General features: G+C 43.3%; 1 protein-coding gene across 1 annotated transcript in view; it reads right to left on the minus strand.

Moving 5' to 3' along the window:
• Positions 1-231: 231 nt before the first annotated feature.
• Positions 232-19,787, minus strand: part of CDK13 (cyclin dependent kinase 13) — a 101,999-nt gene continuing 82,443 nt past the window's right edge. The window contains exons 10-16 of the mRNA XM_031961603.1: positions 15,965-16,066; positions 15,793-15,870; positions 12,894-13,010; positions 12,049-12,180; positions 9,752-9,957; positions 7,085-7,360; positions 232-2,849 (exon numbers count right to left, since the gene is read on the minus strand). Of these exons, the coding sequence (XP_031817463.1) occupies positions 2,011-2,849; positions 7,085-7,360; positions 9,752-9,957; positions 12,049-12,180; positions 12,894-13,010; positions 15,793-15,870; positions 15,965-16,066 (1,750 nt within the window). The 3' untranslated portion in view covers positions 232-2,010. The remainder of the gene's footprint in view (positions 2,850-7,084; positions 7,361-9,751; positions 9,958-12,048; positions 12,181-12,893; positions 13,011-15,792; positions 15,871-15,964; positions 16,067-19,787) is intronic.

Genomic DNA, 19,787 nt, shown 5'->3' on the forward strand with positions numbered 1-19,787 from the left:
TAAAGTTGTTAGTAACTCAAAGTTCAAATAAAACTTTGGGGTTTTTTCCTTCTACCCCATCCCTCCCTTCCCCCAAAAAAACTCCACCAAAAATTAAAAGTCAACTGATACCAACTCATTTCATAGTTGTGAAATGGAAATTTTTACCACTTACAAAAGTAAAGAATGTGCCTTAAGTTTTAACAGTTATATTCATTCATCAGATTCTTTCCACATGTTGTTTTGATATCATTTTCCATGAAATGGGGTTCAAGTTTTTTTTTTTTCTTTTTTTTTTCCCGAAAGTTGAGGGCCTTAAGGTTCTAAGGGTGGAGGGAGCATATTTGGAAATAGAAATTACACCTGGAGTGGTTTGGATTCAATAATCTTTCCAATTTAAAACTCCAAATCAAGCATTAAATTCTCATCAGAATGTCTGAATGGCACAATTCTAATTTCCAGGGATGACATTTTCTATTTAGTTATAATGGAAACACTTAGTTATTTACCTTTGGCTACCCTTTTAAATGATGATTTTTTTGTGAGCAAAGTTAAAATTGGTACCACTTGCAGCTTAAACAAGGATTATTCCATCATTCTCTTCTATTTTACAAAAGAAAAACGATGTTAAAATGAAATAAAATTCCATAAACACTTGGCAGAAGAACTCAGGACAAGTCATGTAAAATTTATCTAGAAGAAGGGGAGTAAAGGGGATCTGTTTTCAGAATGTTTCCCTCTTTTGCCACCTCTGCAATCATTCTGGGCAATGGCTCTCATTAAACCAATGAAATACGTGGAGCAGGCTGACAGGAAATGAATAAATGGCAATTAGGTAAATTCACAATGCTGTTTCTGTCCCTTATCCCATTCTAATATAGGACTGTTCTCATTCTGTTATTGACCCTGGCTTTTACTATCATCAACTCTGTTATCCATGGGAACAGGGTTAGCATGGATAACGGAACTTCACAGATAAAATAAAAATCCTCCTTCTCTTTGATGCTTTTAGCCAGATCCCACATAAAACTCTTTGAGCAGAATTTCTGACAAGGAGCAAAATGTACTGAGAGGCGCTTCATCCTCCTCTCTTGTTCTCGGTCTCGCCCTTTTTTAATGGAGGTGGTAATGACTAGGACCCAACCCAAAGGCAGACAGGTGGGTGGGCCAGGGGGAGAATGAGGGGTGATGAGTGGGGGAGGGTGGGCGTTATGTGAATCGAGAGTGGGCACTCTTCTGTTCAGGGCACCAGTCTCCTTTTTTTTTAAAAAATGGGTTGTAAAGGCTATTGTTTCAAACTTTTAAGCTTACCTGTTAAGGCACTTACTTTCCCTCCCCACCCCAACATATTTTGTATATAAAACCCATTGTTTCATTTTAGTATTTTGCTAGGCTATGCAGTAATTTGGAAATTCAAAAGAAAAATAACATTGACCATTTTTTTTTTTTATAAAACTGTTGCATCAAGAGAAAGGTTGTGTTTTATTTTCTGAAATGAGCACAAAGTACACCTTTCACAATCACACTGAAAGCAGGTGCAAAGACTGACAGTGACCTTGGGCTAAAGGTAGCTTTGTAAAAAGAAAAATACCCGATAAATCAGTGCCCTTTCTGATTCTTGGCAAACTTTTTTTTTTTTTTTTTACATAAAAGTTGGTCCAAACTTACAAAAAAAAGCACAAATGTGCATAGTTCAGAAGATCTGCAATAGGGTCATAAAATGCTCGTGTCCCCAAGTTTAGCATACACTAATACCTGCGAAAATACAAAATAAAATTGCTAACTAGAATCTGAAGATGTACAGTCAGGAGATCTAGTTTTCAGAACAGCATGAATTTAAGCCAAGGTGGGTTTTTTGTGTGTGAGGTTTTTTTTTTTTTTTTAAACTATTGTATGCAAGACCCTTTTCCACATAAAAAATAAAGCTGTTGTTGAATTAACATTATTCAAGTCTGTTGGACTGCTGCCTGAAACTGCAGCTAGGAAAAGTCTTTCCAGATAAAAACGATGTGCCTGAGGAAAAACAGATACTCAGTACGGCAACCCTCTGCCTCGCCCTCTGCTCGTAGATGTGCTAATATGGCCCCTGTATCCTTGGGAATAGCCAGGGCCCTGGGCGGGGGAAGGCCAAGTCTGTCCGTGCAGAAGGCCAGGGCCCACTGGACTCTCCTGCAAATTGCCCCCATAGTTGTAGCTGTGCATCTTGGCTGGCAAAGAGTGAGTGCTCTCGGGCCCAGTGGCAGGGTCACTGCTATTGGCCAGAACTGCAATTGGGCCGTGACTATACTCAAATCTATGGTCCTTATCTCCACTAAACAACATGGAACCAGTGTTGAGGTAAATGTCTCCATACCCAGCTACTGAGCTGGAGAAGGATTCTGAAAAGGCAGGCGGCTGAGGTGGGCCCCCAGAATGAGATGAAGCCGTGCTGTAGGTCTCCAAAGACTGTATATCTGAGTTTCCAATGAAGCTTCGTCTTTCTAGGGCTGGAACGGATCCGCTTCCTAAACCGTCATTAACATAAGAGAAAGAAGAGGATGCAAAATTATCCTTGTAGTCTGAACCTGGAACATAGGTATCGCCTGCTTGATAATCCATACTTGTTTCCATTTTGGGCTCATCCTGGGTCTGATGTTGAGCAAGAAGCTGCAACAGAGCAGCCTTCACTCCAGCATGAGGGTCAGTCAATGAAGAACTAGGCGTGGGCACATGCTGGTTTTCTGTCCGATAATCCAGATCTTCTTCAGAAGGGGGCGGTGGCTCGGGGGGTTCTGGGGGGCGCTGGTCTGGAGGCAAGATCCGTGGGCGCTCCGGTTCTGGCGTTAGCTCCAGCATCCTCATCTCTGCGTGTTTGACATGTTCATCTTGCCCTAGGTGAATTGGGGAGGGGGAAAAAAAATCACATGGTTTCACATCAAACCAAACAACTTGGAATAGTCATTCTATTAGAGGTGTCTAGGAAGGCAGCACAGTGGACAGAGCAGTGGGCCTAGAGCCAGGAAGACCTGAGTTCATATCAGTATCAGACACAAACTACTCAACCTGTCTCATTTTCTTGGTCAATAAAATGAGGGAACTTGTGGGAACTGAGTGAAACCCACTGACTCCATCTTGTGACTCAATTCTGGAGCTAGCTCAGCTCCTTTCCTATTCAATCAGGGGCCAAGGCCAACTTCTGTTTTGTGAGACTATTCAGTCATAGAATTGTGAGAACTTTACGGCATCATTTGAATCCAGCCCCTGTGGCTCAGAAACTGGACCGCCTCTACTGCTACTGAGAGATTCTTCAATGCTGACCAGAAATACAGCTGCATACAAAGACTGATCCAAGTTCTCTCACAATTACACAGCTCAAGCAGCTCATATGACCTTATCTGAAAACTGGCCAGGTACTGATCAGTCATATTCCCTTGCTTGCATAGAGACTTGGTGGGACCTCTTTTTCCAATTTGGGGGAAATTCCACCTAGTCACTCTTCCCATCCCCTCTTGCAAAGGCCCTACGATCTTGGATCCAATTAGACATCAGATTACCTTGTTAATAAATCCTTTTAATTAACTGACCTTATTTGGTTAATTGGTTTTTAAGCTGAGGAGGGGGCCTGGCCCTAATTTGTTATGTAACTGGCATGCACTACTTAATAAATCAATTTACTTGGAAGCTCCAACCTTTGTTTCCTCAGTCATTTCATCTTTCACCCACCACAGCACCTTCCTCTCAGAGTTCTTGTAAAGATTAAATGAAATATTTGTAAAGTGTATGGCAAACTTTAAAGCACTATGTAAGTACTACTTATTGTTACTATTACCATCATTATCATATGCTATTTGAAAACAAACATGATAAGAGTTTTAGTTTACCTGAGCATGAGGATTAGGGGGGAAATTAATTACTGCTTGCCCTAAGGATTCAACTGTTCTAAACAACTTATAAGCACAGCTTCAAAGTACTGGGGGAAAGGAGGACACCAAAATAGGATTATAAAATATCTGAGAAGGAAAGAAGAAAATTATAATTGATTTACATGTTAAAGCAACAATTATCATTTAAAAACAGCTGAGGCTCATTTGTTTTTAAGTTTTTTTTGAAAAGTGAACAACCAGCACATTTTGGGGGCAGGATGGGAATCAAAAGAAACACACATATTAAAAATAACAGTGGTATTGGGAATATTATATATGGTATAAATGGCCTAGTACTATTCATGTGCCACTTGAGTCAATGTGATAACTAACTTCTATCTTTTATGCCTGAAAATGAATAGAGAATGATTTCTATAAATATTCCAACTATTTCCACCTCCAATGTCCTTACATCTTCATCCCTATTCCCACTAAATGATTTAAGTATGTAAAACTTACCTGGAAATCTAATTTCTGGGAAGCTCAATCATCTCAATATGAGGTGAAAGATTAAGGAAAGCCCTTGAGCAGCAAGCAATAATGAAAAGCACCGAGAAGAACCAACAACCCCAAACTAGAGGTAAATGGCCTCCTTTGGTCAAAAAGGAAAAAGAGCTCCTTCCTCTGGCTAGTGAGGTAGAAAAAAATCTAGAATCCAGAGTTGGAAGGGTGCATTCTCCGACAAAAAGGAGGCTCCAAAATTCAATGTAAAATTGGAGAGCTGGCATGGCTTAGTAGACAGAAGTTGCTGGGTTGTTTTTGCAGTCACTTAGTGACTTTATTTGGGAGTTGGCAAGGATACAAGAGTGGTCTGTCATTTTGTTTTACAGATGAAGAAACTGAGGCAAACAGGATCACGTGACCTGCCCAGGACCACACAGCTAGGGAGTATCTGAGGCTGGATTGGAAATTACCAAAAACGGGTCTTCCTAACTCCAGGCCCAGAATTCTATCATCTAGCTGCCCAGTGGGTAGAAGATCAAGGGCCGAATCTCACTTGACATGTAGCAGCTGTGAGACTGAAAAACTCTCTGAACTTAAGGCCCTTTCCAAATATTTATCTACTATATTATAAATGGGCTGTGAATGGGGAGCTCTGAGATTCTGGCAGCAAAGTGAAGGTTAATGGGAAAAGAAGATGATGGATGAGAGAGGGAGAGAGATGAGATGAGACAAGATGGGGTGAGGAGGTGGGAGGGAGGGGGGGAAAGGCCTGCCAAACAGACTATATACTTGGATATAACAGGCCCCAAATCCTGAGAGAAGCTTACTAGGGCAAGACAGTCTTTTTGTGCACTAGAAACAGAACTTCAGCTGGCAAACACAATCCCCTAATTTGCCCTCTCTAAAGAAAAGGAAACAGTTCTGATGATCCCTAATGGCTAACTCATCCCAACCTATTAACTTACAAGGTCTGGCTTCCTTCCAGGATTCTTCCCTGATGTCCTCAATGTTTTAACGGTCACTGCATGTGCTCATACTGTCTCCCTTTTCTCCCGAACAAAATCCTCCCACATCTCCACCTACTGAAATCCTTTTCCTTTCTCAAAATCTCAGCTCAAGTGCCCCTTTCCCTCAATGCCATCTTGCCCTAACCACCAGATAGAAGAACTTTTCTCCTTGCTTGCTTTCCATAAATGTAAGCCATATTCTCAATTGTCACATAGAATCATTTATGTGTGATATTCAGTGGCTTACTTTGGGGGGTTGTATCTGTTGGAACATTTACATGAGGGATTATTGTATCTAACAGGACTTTCTTGGGCCAATTCCTGAGACTTGTGGGACAATCTCCCTGTCTTAAGGTTTCCAAAAGAGTTTACTTTCCAGAGATCTAGTTTTTCCTCTCCTAAAATCTGCAGCTCTCTTTCCTTTACATTAAAAATAAATGTGAATTCTTTTCTACAAAAATAACCAAGGGGATCCCAGGCCCAGTGAAAGAGCATTGAGTTTTGTGTGTGTGTGTTTGTGTGTGTGTGTTTTTTTTTTTTTGGGGGGGGGGGGGGGGGATTTGTTGGTTTGTCAGAAAGAAAGAATGCAGGGCATGCTAATGATTCAATACATTTAACTACTAAATAATGGTTGTCTTGTTTTCCAATGACACAATCTAGTTGGAAGCCAAAAATAGTCTTTCCAACACTCTTTTTCTATTGGATGCTTTGACCATGTCATTTAAGGTTAAGAGCAAACACAAGATGTGATGAGCAAGTGATTTCAAAATCATCACTTTTAAGTACAACATGAACAAGGAGCACCAAAAGTTTAGCTGCATCTTATTTGCCGCCCCCTACTCTTCACAAAGATAATTAACTTTTACTTACTGCTAGAATCTAAACTACTGAGACACAGGAGCAAAGTGGGGAAAGAGGCCAGGAACTCTATGCCTGTGAATCTAAGTTTCATACATGTACATGCATAATTATGCAAACACACTGTGAAGGAACAGTCCGAGGAGCACATTTTCTTAACCCCCCTTTTATGTTATTCTCTTGTTTTACACTCATGGCTGACAAGAATAATTCTGGAAGGCAAATATATCTTTTTGCATAACAAATAACAATATAAGCATAACCAAAAGAAGCAATAATTATTGCTTTAAGATATTAAGCCTGTGAAGAGTTCTGTGGATAGTGGAACGCAACTGCCAGACTGGGCTCCTGGGAAACGTGCAAGGCAGATATCCCCGTGCAGATGATCTGGAATTCAGATCCCCTTTCTCCATGCCTTTGAAAGGTCTGTGATTTCAGTAAAAGGGTTCCCAGACCCTGCTCTTGTTAGCAGCCTCTCCACATCTCAGAACATACCTTCAGGAGCTCCAGGGATCATAGGATAATCTACCCAACCATGTTCTCTGGACTCCATGGAGTGGGAGCTATCTCAACACCAAATCACAGGAATATACTCTAGCAAAAACCCTAGAACTGGAAGGGATCTCAGGGCCATCAGCCTTCAAGACAAACCCATTTTACAGAGAAGCAAAATGAAGTCCAAGGAGGGGAAATGATTGTTCCAGATCCCACTGATAGCCAGTGGTTGGACCAAGACTTCAGAACCAGAGACAACACTCCTTCCCTGCCCACAGCACCAGACACAGAGCCATCGGGCTGCCGTGGCCCCGTATCCTCCTCTGTAAAGGGAGCTCACAAGTGCCATGGAAAGTCCAAACACACCCTCCCGCGGTAGGAGTCTTGTGGGCCACTCACCGAGCAGAGGAGGGCTGGGCTCCGGAGGCTGCCGAAGCTGCAGAGAGAGCTCGTGGCCTGCTCCATTCTCCTTCTCTTCCATGGCTGCGTCCTTCTGCTTAGACTGTTGGGCCTTTATTAGCTGCGACAAGAGAACTGCAAACGCACTTTGCACAGCTGCCTGGGCAGCATCAGTCTCAACTTTAGGGGGCACAGGCTGAGTTGAAGGCTGCATTCCTCCTGCAGGCTGTTTGGAAGACTCCTGCTGGGGTGTTGGTGGATCTGTCTGTTTTTCACCTGTTGCCAAAATTCCAGCAGGAAGGTTTATTTTATTTAGCTGCTGTTGAGGCTCAGGATTTACCTTAATGTTCAATATTTGGGCACAATCAGCCACACTAACACTTGGTTTAGACTGTAGGAGGTTTAGAAGTATTGCCAATTCATTGTGGTTTAAATGCTGTCCAGTGCCTGTTTTTACTAAAGACAAAATTTTAAACAATTATTATTAATCAGAACTGTCATCATTCAAATATCAAAGTCCAAATCAGACCAGGAAGGCTTTTAACCAGCAAAGCAGAATTTTACATGGTAACACCAAAAGAAAAAATTAAAAAAAAAAAAAAAAAGAAAGAAATGCGGTAGGGGAAGTAGACTTCAAACAGTCCTAAGAACAATCTCCAAATAATGCAATTACACATTTTTAAAGAGTTAAAATGTATTACTGTGAAAAGAGAAGAATTAGAGCCAATGTTCAATTTTAATGAGTTAACTTTGAGAGGTAAATTCTTCATGAGAAGGATTCTTGCCCAAATCCTCTATTATCTGTGTGACTCCCTTCCCTTCCCTACTCCCTCCACCCAAAAAAAATCTCTTCCTAACTTTGAAAAGAGAATCTGTCCTCTGAACTCCTCCCTCCAAAAAACTTTACTGCACCACCGTCAAGGGGCAGAGGGAAAACGCCTCTTCTAGGCTACTTGCTCTGGCTCATTGGGGAGCCTCCCCCAATCCTCCCTGAGGCTTATAATGGGGATGAAGCAAGAGAGCAGCCTGGACGCTGGAATGTTTTCTGTTCCATTTTCTCAGGAGCTATTGTTCCCTTGCAACCTTTTCCTGGAATCAATAATTGTCCAAATTAACCATTTGCAAAACACCTTTTTGAGTCTCTGGATCAGATCCATAGTTCACAAACAGTAAGAAGGCCCCATGTCACCAGTAGGATGACTTAGCACTTTTCAGCTGTGTGCTTCTGTGTGCTTTCCCCAGCAGAAATGAGCAGCCTGCTATATATAAATAGACTGGGGAGATCATCAATTTCCATACTCTTTTCCTACTAAAAAAATCCATTCTCTGTGGCCAAATGAGTCAAACCTTGGAGATCGGTAACAGCACAGAAAGACAAATAGAGGTGTTTCAGCTCAGAGGCAGGGGGTATGTGGAAAGGACAAGGACTCCAGGGGGCCAAACTCTCCCTTCCTGCTTCTATTACTTAAACCTGCGTGACCCCCTTTGGTCCTTTTTGCCATCTTGCAAACACTAATCCTATTTCAAGCACAAGGCCCCAAAGCAACCAAAGGCACTGGATGTCCTCCCCCATCTGCTCTATGGGATTCACGGTGCCAATGAGGAGATCAGGAGTTTTGAGTCAGAGGAAAAAATCCCCTTTTCCACCCTGGCCCTTGCTCTTCAGTATCACTGGGTAAGGGGCACATTACTGCCATCAGTCTGATCGCCCTAAGACTCCTCCCTCCTGATTATCAATGGCCTTCCTAAAGCAGACCCTGAGTACTATACTTCAGGTAGATATGGTGATGACCTAGGGCAGACAAGGAACTAGAACCTAAGTTTCCCCAATCCTGGAACATGTGTCTTTCATTCATTCCTACTCTTATATCCTCAGATAAAGCTGATTACTTGTAACAGATTATTAGTTCTACATTTCGAACTCAACGATCAGCTAGAGACAAGAGTCCTTTCTTCCCCAAACAACGAGCAACAAATCGAGAATACCAGCCCTTGGCCTTTCATTTATCAAGTATGTTTCTTTCCATCAATCTTTTGAAGAAGTGAAGCTGCAGATTAAGATGCTTTATGCCATGTATAGGATAAGGCCAAAAGTCTATACATCCTATTCATTAATAACTACCCAACAGAATGGAAAGTAAATGTTTAAAGAAACTCACTTTGCAAGGAAAAAGCCTAATCTCAAATGTTATTTACATTGAAAGACATCAATTTTTAAAATTTGAATTATCATGGCTCAATTGTGTCATGGCCAGACAGCAGGACTAGGATGTTAATTCTCAGGAAGCAAAAAAGGTGTCATGTGAAAAATGCATACACTGAATGTTCTGAAATCGGGAGTCTGAAAAAAGGCAGCATTAAGAAACTTAGATGTAAAATAGTCTTTCTTCATGCCGTGTACCTCAAAAAAACTCTGGGGCTTCAGCCTCAAGAATGACCTTGCCCTGGACCCCTTGTGACACCATGGCAATGAGCCTCATACTGCTACTGACTACGGTCAAGTACACCAAGTGCATCAAACCTAGTTCTGTAGTTTGCTACAGAAAGGGCAGTAATTTTAGAGATCAATTGTTTAGAAACAAAGTACCTCTAAATCGACATTAAACTGATAAATCATTTCCAAAGAAAAAATAGGAAGAAAAATAAAAGCAAACAAATGTTACTGACCAAGTGCTACATTGGTGTTGCCCTGAGATTTGAGTTGTGAATTCGCCTGCAGCCCCTGGGGAGTGTTGGTCCTGCTGTCATCCAGGCCCAGAGACAGATCTTTCCGAGGAATCTTGGTCGAAGATGTGTCCTCCGTCATCCCCATCTGCTTCTGCCTTCTACGTTTCTTGCTCCACAGTTCATGACAATCTTGCCACAGAGGAAGGCTATATAAGAGAAAACATAGGGATTTAATGCTGTCAACTAGTTACAAGTTCTGGAAAACCCTTTGAAATACTCAACGCAAAATTCCAGGCCTAATTAAGCTCCACAAATCTTTCCAAAGATCTTTGAGCTCCCAGTGACACAAAGGCTTCCTTTCTAGTGATCATTTCAGTGAGCACCTCTTAAATCGGGCAGCCAGGAAGCACCAAGGACAATGGCACACGTTCCAATCTGGTCTCAGACAACTACTAGCACAACTACTACTACTACTAAAATCATTTTGGTGACTTAATGAAGAATGGATCTGAGTGGGGAGAGACCAGAAGCAGGCAAACCATTCAGAACTATAGCCAAAGTCCAAGCCTGAGGTGATGAGGGCCTGGACCAGGCTGGGAGCAGCATCGGGGGAGGGGAATGTGATCAAGAGATGTTGGGAAAGCAACAGCTAGAATGAAGGGAGGGAGGGCTGTGCAAGAATAAGGATGGGCACATTGGGGGTGAGCCTCAGGGATGGGGGGGCAGGGGGAAAGTGTGCCTTCTACAGTGACAGGCAAGGGGAGAGGGCTGAGGGTTAAGGAGCAAGGAGAAGGAGATCGGTTTTAGACATGTGCACCGGACTCTCAGGTCAAGGTGTATGAGTGACAGTTGCAGATTTGCGGTCAGTGGAGTAGTGAGGGCTGGATGAGATATCTGAGAACCATGAGCCTGGAGATGGTAATTAAATTGACAGGCACCGGTGGCATCACCAGTGAAGTAATATGGAGGGATAAGAGAGGAGAAGATGGCCCCAGACTGAGTCCTGGAGGCCCCTGTGACTAGAGGCTGCTGGAAGAGGATCTGGCGAAAGAGCTGGAGAAGGAGCCAGTGGAGGGGGAGGAGGAGAATCAGAGGGGTCAGAGAAAAGAGGGGAACAGGGACCAAGGCTGCAGAGAGGGTGAGGAGAATGAAAAGCCGTTGGGCTGGGAACTAAGAAAACATGGGAGAACACAGTTGTAGGGGAGCAACAAGATCCTAGAGCAGAAGAAAAGGCAGCGGGGAGAACCTGAGGTGGGGCTTAGCAAAAAGGGCTGAATAGATACAGGATGATCACTGTGGGGGTGGAAGGATCAAGTCCAAAAGGAGCCAGCAGGGAGGGAGAAGCTGGAAGTGAGTGATAAGAGTGGGGATGAGAAAGGGTTCAGGCAGAAAGCCTGAGTTGGGCAGGATGAAGGAGAGAATTCCCTCAAAGCTCCACAATTCCAACAATTCTGATTTGGGGCAGATTCTCCCCCAAACCTCCCATAACATTATGCCCATTCTCCTCCACCCTGCTACCCCCACAGGCTCTCATCACGGTCTCCTATAGCTCCCCCTGTGCCATGCCAAGCCTCGGTCTTGGACCACTCCCACCAAGCCTTGATTCCTCCACACATATGCTGCTAAAGAGCAGCAGAGAAAGTCCCACACCTGTTCTGACGGGGTCTACCATGAACTCAGGGGACATTATCTCCACCAGGCCCTCCCTGCTTCCAGGTGATCCTTCGGTGCCTCCCTTATCAGCTCACTCTCTCACTCGCCACATCTTCCCATTTCTCGTCCCATCATCCACTTAAAACTCCACTCCCCCGTCCCCTTAGCTGCCTCCTACTTTACAGAAAAGACAGAGATCATTCACAGTGAGCATCCCCATGGCCAAGCTGAAAGCCACTGATCCCTTCCCCCCAGGAAAGCCTGCCTGCAGTTGGACTCTTTTCCATCCCTTCCATCCTCACGTCCCTAAAACAATTCTTGAATGACAGGAAGACTATGTCTACCCCAGAGCCCTGGGCCAGCTCATCAGTGTCCTTGGAATCCAAGAGTCCTACATCAAGAGAGCTTGAGAGCAGTTCCAACCAGCTCATTCTACAGATGAGGAAACTGAGACCAAGAGATCCTAAGTAGTCTGACAGGAAGCAGCCCAGTAAGGATGTGACCTCACATCTAACACGGACTTGGGGTGGGGGGCGAGGTGGTCCCGGGGCTGGTGGCGGCAATGCCGTCAGTCTCTCCGTCTAGCCAGAAGTCCCAGGAGTGGTTTTGAGCGACTCGCGTTACAAAGAACCCTTAGCACTTACTCTGGGGGCGGCATCTTGGAGGGTTCCACGTCTCGCAGAAACTCGCACTGAAGGGCCTGCTCTGCCGTGCAGCGTTTGCCAGGATCCAGAGCCAGCATGTAATCAAATAAATCTAGCGCAGCTGTGGGGATACTGCCACAAAAAGAGACAAGTACAAAAGTCATTATTTCTGCTGCTGTTTCAAACTGTGAGTCCCCAATGTTCCTTTACAATCTGCTCAAAATGAGACGGCATTTCACAGCACAGTTTACAATACTATGTTTCAGTAATGGTTCTTTGGACATATTTTCCACTGACTAAGGTAGGTAAGTTATTTTTGTACCGATTACATAAACAATGTTCTATCTTGCTCTACATTTTGAAACAATTTTCCACAATTCCACAGATAATCTATGGCTTAGTTACAAGGATGAAAGAAGCCATGTTCTTAAAACAAAAGGAAACTACATGGAATGAAATGGCACTACAACATTTCCCTATTGCTTCTAACATGGCGGCACATTGAGGCTCTTCTCCACTATCACTGACTAGTGCACATTAAAAATCATGGCTCAGAGCAAACTTGTTACTAGGTCACATCACACTGCTACAAAATAAAGAGATGCACAGAACTCAACAAAACGTGGAGCTCTGAAGAAGCTGTGGCCCAGGGTAAGCAGCTCAGCAGAGACCAAACTCCACAGAACAACCCACCCCCATGCTAGTATATGTGCACACACAGACAGTGCACACGCACACTGTGCCCCACACTACACGCACACACACTCCCCACACACAGTGCACACGCACATGCATGCCCCACACTGAACACACACACGCCCCATATTCTTTCACTCCAGTCTTACAAGACAAACTCCTCTCGAAGTTTCCGGCGGTACTGCTTTTTTGGCTTCATCGTATTGAAGTAGGGAAGCTTGATGACATCTGGCCACACCGCAGGACACGGACTCCCACATACTCGGCTAAACAACACATGCAAAAAGAAGGAGTTACCCATCATGGGACCTCAATCCTGCTCTCCCGGGCCCCCCGCCAAGCCCAGCCTCTGCCTGCCTGATGAATGGGGCAGACATTTCACAAAGCAGTCAAGGATCAGAAAGGGCAGTGAAGGAAGAACGAACAAGAAAAGTGGTGCCCTCTGTTCCTCCATGGCTGCCCTAGCACACTGATCCCCTTCCCATGACTCAAGTCCCTTCACACCTAACAGTGCAGGTCCATGCCCAGGGAACAGCCTAATCCTATGGGGTCCCCAAATCAACACCCCTTTTAGAGGCTGTCTGTTAAGGCGAGATGCAACATCCTAAAGCTATTAGAGAATAACATTTAAGTAAATAAGTCAATGGAATAATCCCACTTATTGATTCACAAAGAATGAGGAATGGATCAATAAGGGAATAAAATCCTGCTAAAAAGTTTAAAAACTTGTTTTTAACTAATGGAAACTTGCACATAAGGAATTCAGATTAGGGTTGAGGTTGAAAAGCAGCTGTGAGGCTGGGACTCACTCCTTTACTATCTGCTTGGGCACTGGCCTTTCAAAGGCTGGAACAATGGAATGGGCACAGGATTGGGAGCCAGGGAATTGAGTTCAAATCCTAAATCTGCTACTCACTCTGTGTGGCTGATTGTGAACAGATACCTGCACTCCTCTGAGGGCCTCCCTTCTAAACTGGTGATCCTATGTGATAATAAGAGGAGGTAATAGGCTAAGGTTCCCATAGCCCATCACATATCTCCTTTAATCCTCCCAACTCTGGAAGATAAGTGCTATTATCCCCATTTGACAGATGAGGAAACGAAAGTGATGTGCCTTGCCTAAGTTATAGACCTAGTCTGTGTGGGAGACAGAATTTGAACAGCCATGAGGGCAGAATAACCGGAGAGTACAAGGGAGGGGTAAGGTATAAGGACACACACAAGTTAGAAGGGGCCAGGTTATGAAAGGCCTTCACCAGAGGCCCCTGGAATCCATCAAGTATGGGATAAAGGCTCATTCCCTGCCCTTCAGGAAGATCATCCTGATGGACCAGAGGAGAGACGGAAGCAGGGAGATCCTGCGGCAGCCAGGGTGAGGCGAAGAGGGCCTCCAGCAGCAGGGTGCGTGAGGGCAAGTCAATCAGAGCAGAGGCTGCCATGACAGAAACAGGACGTGGGGAGTAGGGGGCAGTGATAGTGTGGGGTTCGGCCCTATTCCAAATAGTAACTGAGAATTACTGTCAAGTCCATGGGGCTTTGGAGGGCCCCTAGGAATCCCTACTTTACCCCCCCAACTCTGCTCCTACAGGCCCCCTGCCCTTCCTGTGTGGGCCGCATACAGCTCAGAACCCTCTGCACCTCTGTTTCCAAGGACGACACTTAAACTATCCAGACCCCACCCCTTCTCTGCCCAGCTGTTACTTGCCCTAAATTGCCTTGGCACCCTTTGCCAAGGAGAGAAATTGTCAGGCTACACAGTAAAGATGGCCTTTGTGCACAGATAAAAATGATCAGGGTGGGGAGATGATCTCCCCTAGGTTAAAAACTGGCCTCAGTCACCATGGTGATCACACACTGAGAACGTTTTTGTAGTTGTCAAGCTTATTAATCTATTGATCCACTTGCCATAAATTTTTTAATTAACTGAAAAATCTGAAATTGGTGTGGAAGCAGAAATGAGAGCAAGGTTGGCCCGATAGGGCAAACCAGACGAAAAGTCTGATTTTTAGCCTCCGCTTCACAAAAAATGGTTAAGTACCATCTAATAAAATGAGGAAATCGTTCTGGTGATGAATATCTATGTCATGACATTAAAGGCTATTAAGAATTACTCATTTACTAAGAAATTTATACAAGAATAAGTCTTGGAGCAGCTAATTGGTACAGTGGATAGAGCACCAGCCTTGAAGTCAGGAGGACCCAAGTTCAAATCTGGCCTCAGACACTTAACACTTCCTAGCTGTGTGACCCTGGGCAAGTCACTTAACCCCAATTGTCTCAGCAAAAAAACAAAACAAAAAAAGAATAAGTGTCCAAAATACATGCAAGTTTCCATTAGTTAAATTTCAGTCGAAATAAAAAAAAAAAAGAATAAGACAAAACTGTATTGACACCTAGTGTCTGCAGCCAAAAATACATAATCCATACTACATGGCTTCTTCCCAATAAATGGCATTTTTCTTAGAATGAGAAAGAATTAACTCTTACATTCTGAACCTTTCAAATTCTTAAAATTGGCAACTTCTGCTTGCATAGACGAGAATTACTTCTTCATTAGGAGAAAATAAAAGAGTTGTGTCCAACCTCCGAAGTTGAGAGAAAGCTTGCCTGGCCTAAGATCCTGCTGCTCTACACACATACTTCAAGGACCCTCCCAACGAACTGTCTCTTTTCCATCCGTAGATAAATCTGGCTTTCTCCCCTAACAGGCCACTGCCACGAGTATTCCTTGACTCTTCCCTTCTTCATCCATATGCTTTTTCCTTTTTCCCCTCTGCTAATTGTTAGGAGTTGCTTCTCTCTGCCCCGTTCTCAAATCCCCTTATATATTCCCAAGGTCACCTCGGGGTCTCAGGCTCTATACCTTCTTGGACCAAACTGCCAAGTGAAGTGGGTTTGAGCCTCATCTCTATATCCCACAAACATCAACGCTATCAAATAGCAGGACTTTAGCTGAAATAGCATTCTCCCCACAGGTTCCACAGCACCAATGCTACAGACAACTTAACTCTCCTCTCCAATAAAAGAACAACACTTCAAAAGGTTTACCTGATGAGTTCTAACTGTGCAAGCTCCTGGTTTGCCTGAAATATCGGTTTTTTAGTGAAGAGTTCACCAAGGATGCATCTGGAAAACAAATTTCGTTGTTACAGAAGGGTTTTATTTTGCTTCAAAATGTAAGACTGAGTAAATTCCAACAGGAAATAGAAAGATTTCTTACCCACAGCTCCAGACATCAATCGCGGGGGTATATCGCTCCTCCCCCAGAAGTAGTTCCGGAGGCCGGTACCATAAAGTGATCACTTTGTTGGTGTATGGCCGACTGAAATACAGAGAAAGGATCTTTTAAAGTTAGTCTGTCATAAAACAGGGACTGATTTCCTGAGGACAACATAAAAGACAAACATACATTGCTAGCTTATCAAAACCACCCTCCAATTCTCTAAACTAAAAGGCACTTTCACTCCCACATATAGCACATGAGTGCTTTCTATACTGGATATTTCAGTATTAAAAATCGGTTCTAAATGTTATTTAATACCACCAATACCCAGCATAAACACCTGATTAAGAGCTAGTAGGACAAGTGGGTCTCTTGTAACTCAGCTGGTTGTATTTACATTCATTCCTGACAAACACTCTAAATTTCACTCCAAATATTGTGACTAGAATGCCGGGTCTGGAGTCAGGAAGACTCGGATTCAAATCTTGCCTCAGACACTAACGTGACCCTGGGCAAGTCACTTTACCCTATTTGCCTCCATTTTCTCATCTGTAAAACTGAGCTAGATAAGGAATGGCAAACCCCTCCAGTGCCTTTGCCAAGAAAGCCCTAAATGAGATCACAGAGAGTCAGAAGCAAATAAACAAAATAACATGTTGGGGGGGAAAGTACCCTGGTTTTCTGCAAATAGAGAAGAGCAGTTTGTTCCTCCTTCCTCATAGCCCACGCCAACAAAGTCCTGGACCTGAAGGCCTGGAGTTCGGTCAAACTGCAGGCAGAAAAGCAATGGATCTGAAGCAACACAACAGCTTCTACTGCAACTCTGCACTTGCACAGTCCTTCTCTGTCCAATCAATTCTGAAGGAGTTCATTTACTTTGGACCAACTTGGAATGTTACTACAATTTACACCTTAAATTTAGTTCATGATTCAGTCTAACATTGAAAGAAAATGGACAGAAAGGTTGGAAATGGGTGTCTCGTTTAAACTTTTCAATTGCCTCTTCTGAATAAGTGGATATTTATAAGGTGATTTGTAATCATCTCATTCGATCCTCACTCACAACCCCAATGAAGCAGAAACTGGAAGAATTATTGGTCCATTTTGCAGCTATGGAAACTGAGTCTGAGGGAGGTCCAAGAACTATGGCCTATCCGTTAACATAGCACAAAATCACTGTTTTTTCCTTCCTCCCTCCCTTCTGCCTAACCAACCAGTGTTAGAACAGGACATTTCTACAGCACGGGCAATGACCTTTTAGAGATCAAGGCACTAGAAATCTACGTGTCCAGAAGAAGTCTCAGTGATCCCAGAACCACCCTTGTGGTCGGCTATCTGATGGTATTGCTTAAGAGGCAGAGATGTCCCAGAGCAGGCCAAACAAAAGGAGGGAGACCTTAAGTCTGGACCATTGGAGGAAGGGCTGCAGGAGGTGGATAAGCCAGAGCCCCGATATACAACTTGGCAAAGAACAACCCAGAGATCTGAGAGGAGAAGCCGAAGTGATGGAGAGACTGCACCGAGGATAAATTTGCTAAAAACCAGGGATGGCAAGTCGGCAAGTCTAGGACCACACGCCAGCTTCAGCTGGTCTCTGGAGCCCTCATCCAACCGGCAGATTCTGTGACTGCTAATTTCTCCCAAAGACGAAGCAATGCAGTACCAGCTGTTTCTGGCTCTCTGTGGGGGGAGCCAGATTTTGACAAGAGCAATCGTTCCTCAGCTAAATCAGATTCCGATATAGGCTAAAAAATTAGAAAGACCAAATGGTTCTAGTAGTAATGTGAAAGCTGAAGTCCTAGACACCCCCCCCCCAAAAAAAAAATCTGATACCCTGAAACTCATTTTCTCTCAGAGCTTACAAATCTGATTTTTACAAAAAGGAGATCAAGGAAAATTCCCTAGACCTATCCAACTCCAATCTAACATCTTGGAGGGGGGAAGGTCTGGGTTCACATCTGAGGTCAATCCCATTAGGGATAAGCCAAGAGGTATGTCGGGGGGGAAGAAGGAAAAGAGAGGAAGGGAGAGAGGGAAAGAAGGGAGAGGGGACAGAGTGTCAATAAGATCCCAATTTAAGTATCGTCTTCTACATATACTAGATCGTGTGATTTTAGGTAAACTCATGACTTTTCTCAATGTCTTAGGTAACTCTTAAGAAAATAAATCGCTGGATATGTCCTGCTAAATATTAGCAGAGAAAGAACTCCATCTTTGCAACGATGAAATCACAGGTCTAGACTTTTACTCCCTCAAAAGAGACTTCCCATATCAATTTCCTAGCCAGTGATTTCTATTTCACAATTTAAAAAAACAAATGTAAGTGAAATGAGTTGCTCAAGATCACATCAATAAGTAGAAAAATTCATCACTCGGGGCCATTTGGGCTAATTTTTATGTCTGACCAAGGAAATTGTACTCTAAAGCTCAAGAAAGAACCAGTCAGAGGAAGCATTAGCAGAAATAATGACAATTCCCCTGAAATACTTAAAACTTATAACTTGCTTTTCTCCCAACCCTTCTATGAGGCAGGAAATACAACCATGATCATTTGCCATTGACAGGGCAAACTGGGGTACAGGGGTAGTCAGTGACTGACCCGCAGCCACACACCCGACCCATCAGGGCAGAGTCCACCCCCTGGATGGACCAGCACCAAGTCCAAGGAGATTACCCTCCCTTTTGTTGTCTTCTCCAAAGAAAAGAAAAAGATGTCCACTATGTGTAGACAACGCTGATTTAATCTTTCCCTAGCCTCTCTCATCTGCATAAGGCTTTGTTCAGTTAGATCTGCTAATGTTTTCCTTCTTCTAGAACCATCTCAATGCTAGGGATGGGGAATCCAGTTCGTCCTTGAGATTGTCCAAGTAAATCATATACTATGTGGAAATGGAGAAAACTATTCAGGGCAATGAAAATGTGACAGAATTTCCAAGTGAGGAAATGATAACTGGGGGCTAGAGCCCGTCAAAAAGATACCATGGTTCCCAAGTGCAGATGTAAAACTCAAGAATTCAAGATCAATTGTCCTTAGATAAAATAAATATGCCGGCAGTGACATACGAATGCTGTAGTAACACGTGAAGAAATAATGACGAGAGAATTCATGCATTCAGTTTTACTAGAATGTTTGATTTAAATAAAAAATTAGTACAGATTCTACAAATTCATCTATTTTCTCATATTAATGAATGAACAGAGAATCCATTTTTAGGATTTAAACTAAATGAGGAAAGCACTGTGCTTAAACGGCCATGTAAAACTATTAAGTCTTTACTCGGTGCTCTTTTTAAATCACCAAGTACATGAAATCTGTTTTTACAAATTAGGAAACTTATACTCTAGGAACAGAAACTTCCCCAACAACTAGTGACAACTTGAAAGGCAAAGGTTACACATAATTAATAACACAAAGGCAACAATTAAGAAAAAAAAAAGGTGAATTATAACACCAAAATTCCATTTTGAAAAAGCCTCAAGTAATCAAGTAAATGTACATTCTTTGCTTGTAAAATAAGAGACCAGGTAGAAAAAGCTTGATATCAAACCTACTCTAGTTGTGTTATACTTTGAAGCACCTAGGTGGAAGGCAGCATCACTATGGACATCAAGAAGAAAACAGTCACTAGCTGAGAATGCTGATCTCCCAGTCACTCTAAGGATGGCCCAGGTCACAGGTTCTTACCCCTCAGTCATTTATGAACCATTACGTGTGCACACAGACCAAAACAAAACAGCCCCTGTTCTCAAGGACTTCACATTTTAACCAAGGAAAACAATATACACATACAAACATGAAAGAAAAGACCATTGGATATGG

The sequence above is a fragment of the Sarcophilus harrisii genome, chromosome 1 (assembly GCF_902635505.1).
Source record: "Sarcophilus harrisii chromosome 1, mSarHar1.11, whole genome shotgun sequence".
In the NCBI taxonomy this organism is placed as follows: domain Eukaryota; kingdom Metazoa; phylum Chordata; class Mammalia; order Dasyuromorphia; family Dasyuridae; genus Sarcophilus; species Sarcophilus harrisii.